This window comes from Coregonus clupeaformis, unplaced genomic scaffold, assembly GCF_020615455.1.
Source record: "Coregonus clupeaformis isolate EN_2021a unplaced genomic scaffold, ASM2061545v1 scaf2476, whole genome shotgun sequence".
NCBI lineage: Eukaryota > Metazoa > Chordata > Actinopteri > Salmoniformes > Salmonidae > Coregonus > Coregonus clupeaformis.
In genome coordinates this window covers 58,148-69,070 of record NW_025535930.1, presented here as the reverse complement: position 1 = coordinate 69,070, position 10,923 = coordinate 58,148, and the positions used below count along the sequence as shown (strand labels likewise).

The window sequence follows — 10,923 nt, the reverse complement described above, 5'->3', positions numbered from 1 at the left end:
TGTAGAGATATAAAGACTGTGTTCTACTGTAGAATATAAAGAGCTGTGTTCTACTGCAGAATATAAAGACTGTGTTCTACTGTAGAATATCAAGACTGTGTTCTACTGTAGAATATAAAGACTGTGTTCTACTCTAGAATATAAAGACTGTGTTCTACTCTAGAATATAAAGACTGTGTTCTACTCTAGAATATAAAGACTGTGTTCTACTGTAGAATATAAAGACCTGTGGTTCTCTACTGTAGAATATAAAGACTGTGTTCTACTCTCTATAATATAAAGACTGTGTTCTGCTGTAGAATATTAAGGCTGTGCCTGCTGTAGAATATAGAAGACTGTGCTCTGCTGTAGAATATTAAGGCTGTGCTCTGCTGTAGAATATTAAGGCTGTGCTCTGCTGTAGTATATTAAGGCTGTGCTCTGCTGTAGCATATTAAGGCTGTGCTCTGCTGTAGAATAATTAAGGCTGTGCTCTGCTGTAGCATATTAAGGCTGTGCTCTGCTGTAGAATATTAAGGCTGTGCTCTGCTGTAGACCATGAAGAGGGGTTGTTGTGTGCTGAGAGTGTGCAGGCTAAACGTGAGCATTACAATGACACTGTGCTCGTGCACGGACTCCTAACATGGGGCTTGGAGCTACTGCGCATGTTAGAGTGCAGGTGCACACACACACACTGACACACATAGTCTCTCTCTCCCTGCCTCTCTCACAGTCTCTCTCTCTCCCCTGCCTCTCTCTCTCACACAGTCTCTCTCTCCTGCCTCTCTCACACAGTCTCTCTCTCCCCTGCCTCTCTCACACAGTCTCTCTCTCCTCGCCTCTCTCTCTCACATGCACACTGACACACACCGTCTCTCTCTCTCTCTGCCTCACTCTCACACACACTCTCTCCTGCTCTCACAAACTCCCTCCCTCTTTCCTCTCACTCACAAATGCTCCCTTCCTCCCTCCCTCCCTCCCTCAGTCTATCTTCTGACAGATATATCGTCATTGTGCGGGCAGGCGGAAGGCTCTGGGTTGAACTTGAGAACGGGACACGAGAGGAGACAGAGGAAAGGACATGACGCTGCTGTAACCAACACCGTTGTTAAACATCGCAGCAGCCAGCGGAGCAACCAGAGTGTTAAGGTAAGACAAACAGCTCTCTACATTCTGCAATAATCTCTCATTGTGACATTATATCTTACTCTCTTTCCCTCTCTCTCTCTCATCTCTCCCTCCATCTTTCCCTCTCTCTCTCCATCTCTCCCTCTTTCTCTCTCTCCATCGCTCCTCTCTCCATCTCTCCTCTCTTCATCTCTCCTCTCTTCATCTCTCCTCTCTCTCTCTCTACCCCCCCATCTCTGTCTCTTTCTCTCTTTCTGTCACTCTCTCCCTTGGTCTCTCTCTCTCTCTCCCTTGGTCTCTCTCTCTGTCTGTCTGTCTGTCTGTCTGTCTGTCTGTCTGTCTGTCTGTCTGTCTGTCTGTCTGTCAGCTGTTGTATTGTGATGAGTCAGGACAATATGACTGAGAAAGGGGGTTGGTAGACATACTCAGTACGTTTGTAATGCTAGAATATTGTGTGTGTTAGACTAGTGTGTGTGTGTTAGACTAGTGTATATCTCAATCTTTATCAAGGGTGTCAATAATGTTGGACCCCACTGTATATCTCAATCTTTATCAAGGGTGTCAATAATGTTGGACCCCACTGTATATCTCAATCTTTATCAAGGGTGTCAATAATGTTGGACCCCACTGTATATCTCAATCTTTATCAAGGGTGTCAATAATGTTGGACCCCACTGTATATCTCAATCTTTATCAGGGGTGTCAATAATGTTGGACCCCACTGTATATCTCAATCTTTATCAAGGGTGTCAATAATGTTGGACCCCACTGTATATCTCAATCTTTATCAAGGGTGTCAATAATGTTGGACCCCACTGTATATCTAAATCTTTATCAAGGGTGTCAATGATGTTGGACCCCACTGTATATCTAAATCTTTATCAAGGGTGTCAATAATGTTGGACCCCACTGTATATCTCAATCTTTATCAAGGGTGTCAATAATGTTGGACCCCACTGTATATCTAAATCTTTATCAAGGGTGTCAATAATGTTGGACCCCACTGCATATCTCAATCTTTATCAAGGGTGTCAATAATGTTGGACCCCACTGTATATCTCAATCTTTATCAAGGGTGTCAATAATGTTGGACCCCACTGTATATCTAAATCTTTATCAAGGGTGTCAATGATGTTGGACCCCACTGTATATCTAAATCTTTATCAAGGGTGTCAGCAATGTTGGACCCCACTGTATATCTCAATCTTTATCAAGGGGATGTCAATAATGTTGGACCCCACTGTATATCTAAATCTTTATCAAGGGTGTCAATAATGTTGGACCCCACTGTATATCTCAATCTTTATCAAGGGTGTCAATAATGTTGGACCCCACTGTATATCTAAATCTTTATCAAGGGTGTCAATAATGTTGGACCCCACTGTATATCTAAATCTTTATCAAGGGTGTCAGCTAATGTTGGACCCCACTGTATATCTCAATCTTTATCAAGGGTGTCAATAATGTTGGACCCCACTGTATATCTCAATCTTTATCAAGGGTGTCAATAATGTTGGACCCCACTGTATATCTAAATCTTTATCAAGGGTGTCAATAATGTTGGACCCCACTGTATATCTCAATCTTTATCAAGGGTGTCGACAATGTTGGACCCCACTGTATATCTCAATCTTTATCAAGGGTGTCAATAATGTTGGACCCCACTGTATATCTAAATCTTTATCAAGGGTGTCAATAATGTTGGACCCCACTGTATATCTCAATCTTTATCAAGGGTGTCAACAATGTTGGACCCCACTGTATATCTAAATCTTTATCAAGGGTGTCAATAATGTTGGACCCCACTGTATATCTCAATCTTTATCAAGGGTGTCAATAATGTTGGACCCCACTGTATATCTCAATCTTTATCAAGGGTGTCAAGTAATGTTGGACCCCACTGTATATCTAAATCTTTATCAAGGGTGTCAATAATGTTGGACCCCACTGTATATCTCAATCTTTATCAAGGGTTGTCAATAATGTTGACCCCACTGTACATCTAAATCTTTATCAAGGGTGTCAATGATGTTGGACCCCACTGTGTTTGGCATGTGTCCTCAGACTGAACAGATTTGGCATGGGTCCTTCTGATCCTCAAAAGGATCTACATCTGCACCATCACTACCTGGTATGGCAACTGCTCGGGCTTCTGACCGCAAGGCGCTACAGAGGGTAGTGCGTACGGCCCAGTACATCACTGGGGCCAAGCTTCCTGCCATCCAGGACCTCTATACCAGGCGGTGTCAGAGGAAGGCCCTAAAATTGTCAAAGACTCCAGCCACCCCTAGACATAGACTGTTCTCTCACAGCAAGCGGTACCGGAGCGCCAAGTCTAGGTCCAAAATGCTTCTTAACAGCTTCTACCCCCAAGCCATAAGACTCCTGAACATCTAATCAAATGGCTACCCAGAATATTTGCGTTGCCCCCACCCCTTCTTTTACGCTGCTGCTACTCTCTGTTTATTTTCTATGCATAGTCACTTTAACTCTACCTACATGTACATATTACCTCAATTACCTCGACTAACCGGTGCCACTAAATGTTTATCTATCCAACAGAATGGAGCTGACTATAATCCTCCTCCTGCTAACCCTCGCCCAGTCTGCAGAGAGTGGAGGAAAACCAGCTAAGAAAGTCAAGAAGGGAAAGCAAGTCATCTGTCCTTCGTAAGTCCTTATCAGTAGTAGTAGTAGCATTAGCAGTAGCAGTAGTAATAGTAGTAGTAGCAGTAGCAGTAGTAGTAGTAGTAGTAGTAGTAGCAGTAGTAGTAGTAGCAGTAGTAGTAGCAGCAGCAGCAGTAGCAGTAGTAGTAGTAGCAGTAGTAGTAGCAGTTGCAGCAGTAGTGGTAGTAGCAGTAGTAGTAGTAGTAGTAGTAGCAGCAGCAGTAGTAGTAGTAGTAGTAGTAGTAGTAGCAGAGTAGTAGTAGTAGTAGCAGTAGTAGTAGCAGCAGCAGTAGTAGTAGTAGCAGTAGTAGTAGTAGCAGCAGTGGTAGTAGTAGTAGTAGTAGTAGTAGTAGTAGCAGCAGTAGTAGTAGTAGCAGCAGTGATAGTAGTGGCAGCAGCAGTAGTAGTAGTAGTAGTAGTAGTAGTGGCAGCAGCAGTAGCAGTAGCAGCAGTAGCAGTAGCAGTAGCAGTAGTGGTAGTAGCAGTAGCAGCAGTAGTAGCTAGTAGCAGCAGCTAGCAGTAGCAGTAGCAGTAGTAGTAGTAGTAGCATTAGAAGTAGCAGTAGCAGTAGCAGTAGCAGTAGCAGTGGCTGGCAGCAGTAGTAGTAGTAGTAGAGTAGCAGTAGTAGTAGCAGCAGCAGCAGTGGCAGCAGCAGCAGTAGTAGTAGTAGTAGTAGTAGTAGTAGTAGTGGCAGCAGTAGTAGTAAGTAGTAGTAGCAGTAGTAGTAGTAGAAGTAGTAGTAGCTAGTGTAGCAGAAGTAGTAGCAGTAGTAGTAGGAGTAGTAGTAGTAGTAGTAGTAGCAGTAGTAGTAGTAGTAGTAGTAATAGCAGTAGTAGTAGCAGTAGTAAGTGTTTGTGTGTGTTTGTGTTATAGACAGCTGTCTGTGTGTGTTTGTGTTATAGACAGCTGTAGTAGTAGTGTCTGTGTGTGTTTGTGTTATAGACAGCTGTAGTAGTAGTGTCTGTGTGTGTTTGTGTTATAGACAGCTGTCTGTGTGTGTTTGTGTTATAGACAGCTGTCTGTGTGTGTTTGTGTTATAGACAGCTGTCTGTGTGTGTTTGTATTATAGACAGCTGTAGTAGTAGCAGTAGTAGTAGTAGCAGTAGAAGAAGTAGTAGTAGTAGCTAGTAGTAAGTGTTTGTGTGTGTTTGTGTTATAGACAGCTGTCTGTGTGTGTTTGTGTTATAGACAGCTGTAGTAGTAGTGTCTGTGTGTGTTTGTGTTATAGACAGCTGTCTGTGTGTGTTTGTGTTATAGACAGCTGTAGTAGTAGTGTCTGTGTGTGTTTGTGTTATAGACAGCTGTAGTAGTAGTGTCTGTGTGTGTTTGTGTTATAGACAGCTGTAGTAGTAGTGTCTGTGTGTGTTTGTGTTATAGACAGCTGTAGTAGTAGTGTCTGTGTGTGTTTGTGTTACAGACAGCTGTCTGTGTGTGTTTGTATTATAGACAGCTGTAGTAGTAGCAGTAGAAGTAGTAGTAGTGTAGAGTAGTAGTAGTAGTAGTAGTAGCAGTAGTAAGTGTTTGTGTGTGTTTGTGTTATAGACAGCTGTCTGTGTGTGTTTGTGTTATAGACAGCTGTAGTAGTAGTGTCTGTGTGTGTTTGTGTTATAGACAGCTGTCTGTGTGTGTTTGTGTTATAGACAGCTGTAGTAGTAGTGTCTGTGTGTGTTTGTGTTATAGACAGCTGTAGTAATAGTGTCTGTGTGTGTTTGTGTTATAGACAGCTGTAGTAGTAGTGTCTTGTGTGTGTTTGTGTTATAGACAGCTGTAGTAGTAGTGTCTGTGTGTGTTTGTGTTATAGACAGCTGTAGTAGTAGTGTCTGTGTGTGTTTGTGTTATAGACAGCTGTAGTAGTAGTGTCTGTGTGTGTTTGTGTTATAGACAGCTGTAGTAGTAGTGTCTGTGTGTGTTTGTGTTATAGACAGCTGTAGTAGTAGTGTCTGTGTGTGTTTGTGTTATAGACAGCTGTCTGTGTGTGTTTGTGTTATAGACAGCTGTAGTAGTAGTGTCTGTGTGTGTTTGTGTTATAGACAGCTGTAGTAGTAGTGTCTGTGTGTGTTTGTGTTATAGACAGCTGTCTGTGTGTGTTTGTGTTATAGACAGCTGTCTGTGTGTGTTTGTGTTATAGACAGCTGTAGTAGTAGTGTCTGTGTGTGTTTGTGTTATAGACAGCTGTCTGTGTGTGTTTGTGTTATAGACAGCTGTAGTAGTAGTGTCTGTGTGTGTTTGTGTTATAGACAGCTGTAGTAGTAGTGTCTGTGTGTGTTTGTGTTATAGCCACTGTCTGTGTGTGTTTGTGTTATAGACAGCTGTCTGTGTGTGTTTGTGTTATAGCCAGCTGTCTGTGTGTGTTTGTGTTATAGACAGCTGTCTGTGTGTGTTTGTGTTATAGACAGCTGTCTGTGTGTGTTTGTGTTATAGACAGCTGTAGTAGTAGTGTCTGTGTGTGTTTGTGTTATAGACAGCTGTCTGTGTGTGTTTGTGTTATAGACAGCTGTAGTAGTAGTGTCTGTGTGTGTTTGTGTTATAGACAGCTGTAGTAGTAGTGTCTGTGTGTGTTTGTGTTATAGACAGCTGTAGTAGTAGTGTTTGTGTGTGTTTGTGTTATAGACAGCTGTAGTAGTAGTGTCTGTGTGTGTTTGTGTTATAGACAGCTGTAGTAGTAGTGTCTGTGTGTGTTTGTGTTATAGACAGCTGTAGTAGTAGTGTCCGTGTGTGTTTGTGTTATAGACAGCTGTCTGTGTGTGTTTGTGTTATAGACAGCTGTAGTAGTAGTGTCTGTGTGTGTTTGTGTTATAGACAGCTGTAGTAGTAGTGTCTGTGTGTGTTTGTGTTATAGACAGCTGTAGTAGTAGTGTCTGTGTGTGTTTGTGTTATAGACAGCTGTAGTAGTAGTGTCTGTGTGTGTTTGTGTTATAGACAGCTGTCTGTGTGTGTTTGTGTTATAGACAGCTGTAGTAGTAGTGTCTGTGTGTGTTTGTGTTATAAACAGCTGTCTGTGTGTGTTTGTGTTATAGCCAGCTGTAGTAGTAGTGTCTGTGTGTGTTTGTGTTATAGACAGCTGTAGTAGTAGTGTCTGTGTGTGTTTGTGTTATAGACAGCTGTAGTAGTAGTGTCTGTGTGTGTTTGTGTTATAGACAGCTGTCTGTGTGTGTTTGTGTTATAGACAGCTGTAGTAGTAGTGTCTGTGTGTGTTTGTGTTATAGACAGCTGTAGTAGTAGTGTCTGTGTGTGTTTGTGTTATAGACAGCTGTAGTAGTAGTGTCTGTGTGTGTTTGTGTTATAGACAGCTGTAGTAGTAGTGTCTGTGTGTGTTTGTGTTATAGACAGCTGTAGTAGTAGTGTCTGTGTGTGTTTGTGTTATAGACAGCTGTAGTGTATGTCTGTGTGTGTTTGTGTTATAGACAGCTGTTTGTCTGTGTGTGTTTGTGTTATAGACAGCTGTATTTCTGTGTGTGTTTGTGTTATAGACAGCTGTAGTAGTAGTGTCTGTGTGTGTTTGTGTTATAGACAGCTGTAGTAGTAGTGTCTGTGTGTGTTTGTGTTATAGACAGCTGTAGTAGTAGTGTCTGTGTGTGTTTGTGTTATAGACAGCTGTAGTAGTAGTGTCTGTGTGTGTTTGTGTTATAGACAGCTGTAGTAGTAGTGTCTGTGTGTGTTTGTGTTATAGACAGCTGTAGTAGTAGTGTCTGTGTGTGTTTGTGTTATAGACAGCTGTAGTAGTAGTGTCTGTGTGTGTTTGTGTTATAGACAGCTGTAGTAGTAGTGTCTGTGTGTGTTTGTGTTATAGACAGCTGTAGTAGTAGTGTCTGTGTGTGTTTGTGTTATAGACAGCTGTAGTAGTAGTGTCTGTGTGTGTTTGTGTTATAGACACTGAGTGTCTGTGTGTGTTTGTGTTATAGACAGCTGTAGTAGTAGTGTCTGTGTGTGTTTGTGTTATAGACAGCTGTAGTAGTAGTTTCTGTGTGTGTTTGTGTTATAGACAGCTGTAGTAGTAGTGTCTGTGTGTGTTTGTGTTATAGACAGCTGTAGTAGTAGTGTCTGTGTGTGTTTGTGTTATAGACAGCTGTAGTAGTAGTGTCTGTGTGTGTTTGTGTTATAGACAGCTGTTCTGTGTGTGTTTGTGTTATAGACAGCTGTAGTAGTAGTGTCTGTGTGTGTTTGTGTTATAGACAGCTGTAGTAGTAGTGTCTGTGTGTATTTGTGTTATAGACAGCTGTAGTAGTAGTGTCTGTGTGTTTTGTGTTATAGACAGCTGTATGTGTGTCTGTGTGTGTTTGTGTTATAGACAGCTGTAGTAGTAGTGTCTGTGTGTGTTTGTGTTATAGACAGCTGTCTGTGTGTGTTTGTGTTATAGCCAGCTGTAGTAGTAGTGTCTGTGTGTGTTTGTGTTATAGACAAATAGCTGTCTGTGTGTGTTTGTGTTATAGCCAGCTGTAGTAGTAGTGTCTGTGTGTGTTTGTATTATAGACAGCTGTAGTAGTAGTGTCTGTGTGTGTTTGTGTTATAGACAGCTGTAGTAGTAGTGTCTGTGTGTGTTTGTGTTATAGACAGCTGTAGTAGTAGTGTCTGTGTGTGTTTGTGTTATAGACAGCTGTAGTAGTAGTGTCTGTGTGTGTTTGTGTTATAGACAGCTGTAGTAGTAGTGTCTGTGTGTGTTTGTGTTATAGACAGCTGTAGTGCGTGTTTGTGTTTATAGACAACTGTAGTAGTAGTGTCTGTGTGTGTTTGTGTTATAGACAGCTGTAGTAGTAGTGTCTGTGTGTGTTTTGTGTTATAGACAGCTGTAGTAGTAGTGTCTGTGTGTGTTTGTGTTATAGACAGCTGTCTGTTGTGTTTGTGTTATAGACAGCTGTAGTAGTAGTGTCTGTGTGTGTTTGTGTTATAGACAGCTGTAGTAGTAGTGTCTGTGTGTGTTTGTGTTATAGACAGCTGTAGTAGTAGTGTCTGTGTGTGTTTGTGTTATAGACAGCTGTAGTAGTAGTGTCTGTGTGTGTTTGTGTTATAGACAGCTGTAGTAGTAGTGTCTGTGTGTGTTTGTGTTATAGACAGCTGTCTGTGTGTGTTTGTGTTATAGACAGCTGTAGTAGTAGTGTCTGTGTGTGTTATAGACAGCTGTAGTAGCGTAGTGTCTGTGTGTGTTTGTGTTATAGACAGCTGTAGTAGTAGTGTCTGTGTGTGTTTGTGTTATAGACAGCTGTAGTAGTAGTGTCTGTGTGTGTTTGTGTTATAGACAGCTGTAGTAGTAGTGTCTGTGTGTGTTTGTGTTATAGACAGCTGTAGTAGTAGTGTCTGTGTGTGTTTGTGTATATAGACAGCTGTAGTAGTAGTGTCTGTGTGTGTTTGTGTTATAGACAGCTGTAGTAGTAGTGTCTGTGTGTGTTTGTGTTATAGACAGCTGTAGTAGTAGTGTCTGTGTGTGTTTGTGTTATAGACAGCTGTAGTAGTAGTGTCTGTGTGTGTTTGTGTTATAGACAGCTGTAGTAGTAGTGTCTGTGTGTGTTTGTGTTATAGACAGCTGTAGTAGTAGTGTCTGTGTGTGTGTTTGTGTTATAGACAGCTGTAGTAGTAGTGTCTGTGTGTGTTTGTGTTATAGACAGCTGTAGTAGTAGTGTCTGTGTGTGTTTGTGTTATAGACAGCTGGTCTGTGTGTGTTTGTGTTATAGACAGCTGTAGTAGTAGTGTCTGTGTGTGTTTGTGTTATAGACAGCTGTGTAGTAGCTGTGTGTGTTTGTGTTATAGACAGCTGTAGTAGTAGTGTCTGTGTGTGTTTGTGTTATAGACAGCTGTAGTAGTAGTGTCTGTGTGTGTTTGTGTTATAGACAGCTGTAGTAGTAGTGTCTGTGTGTGTTTGTGTTATAGACAGCTGTAGTAGTAGTGTCTGTGTGTGTTTGTGTTATAGACAGCTGTAGTAGTAGTGTCTGTGTGTGTTTGTGTTATAGACAGCTGTAGTAGTAGTGTCTGTGTGTGTTTGTGTTATAGACAGCTGTAGTAGTAGTGTCTGTGTGTGTTTGTGTTATAGACAGCTGTAGTAGTAGTGTCTGTGTGTGTTTGTGTTATAGACAGCTGTAGTAGTAGTGTCTGTGTGTGTTTGTGTTATAGACAGCTGTAGTAGTAGTGTCTGTGTGTGTTTGTGTTATAGACAGCTGTAGTAGTAGTGTCTGTGTGTGTTTGTGTTATAGACAGCTGTAGTAGTAGTGTCTGTGTGTGTTTGTGTTATAGACAGCTGTAGTGCTGTGTGTGTTTGTGTTATAGACAGCTGTAGTAGTAGTGTCTGTGTGTGTTTGTGTTATAGACAGCTGTAGTAGTAGTGTCTGTGTGTGTTTGTGTTATAGACAGCTGTAGTAGTAGTGTCTGTGTGTGTTTGTGTTATAGACAGCTGTAGTAGTAGTGTCTGTGTGTGTTTGTGTTATAGACAGCTGTAGTAGTAGTGTCTGTGTGTGTTTGTGTTATAGACAGCTGTAGTAGTAGTGTCTGTGTGTGTTTGTGTTATAGACAGTGATGTCTGTGTGTGTTTGTGTTATAGACAGCTGTAGTAGTAGTGTCTGTGTGTGTTTGTGTTATAGACAGCTGTAGTAGTAGTGTCTGTGTGTGTTTGTGTTATAGACAGCTGTCTGTGTGTGTTTGTGTTATAGACAGCTGTAGTAGTAGTGTCTGTGTGTGTTTGTGTTATAGACAGGTGTCTGTGTGTGTTTGTGTTATAGACAGCTGTAGTAGTAGTGTCTGTGTGTGTTTGTGTTATAGACAGCTGTAGTAGTAGTGTCTGTGTGTGTTTGTGTTATAGACAGCTGTAGTAGTAGTGTCTGTGTGTGTTTGTGTTATAGACAGCTGTAGTAGTAGTGTCTGTGTGTGTTTGTGTTATAGACAGCTGTAGTAGTAGTGTCTGTGTGTGTTTGTGTTATAGACAGCTGTAGTAGTAGTGTCTGTGTGTGTTTGTGTTATAGACAGCTGTAGTAGTAGTGTCTGTGTGTGTTTGTGTTATAGACAGCTGTAGTAGTAGTGTCTGTGTGTGTTTGTGTTATAGACAGCTGTAGTAGTAGTGTCTGTGTGTGTTTGTGTTATAGACAGCTGTCTGTGTGTGTTTTGTTATAGACAGCTGTAGTAGTAGTGTCTGTGTGTGTTTGTGTTATAGACAGCTGTAGTAGTAGT

General features: G+C 41.5%; 1 protein-coding gene across 1 annotated transcript in view; it reads left to right on the top strand.

Moving 5' to 3' along the window:
- Nucleotides 1–935: 935 nt before the first annotated feature.
- LOC121559651 (glycine receptor subunit beta) overlaps nt 936–10,923 on the top strand; it is a 62,409-nt gene continuing 52,421 nt past the window's right edge. The window contains 2 exon segments of the mRNA XM_041872766.2: nt 936–1,128; nt 3,670–3,777. Coding sequence (XP_041728700.2) covers nt 3,671–3,777 — 107 coding nt within the window. The 5' untranslated portion in view covers nt 936–1,128; nt 3,670.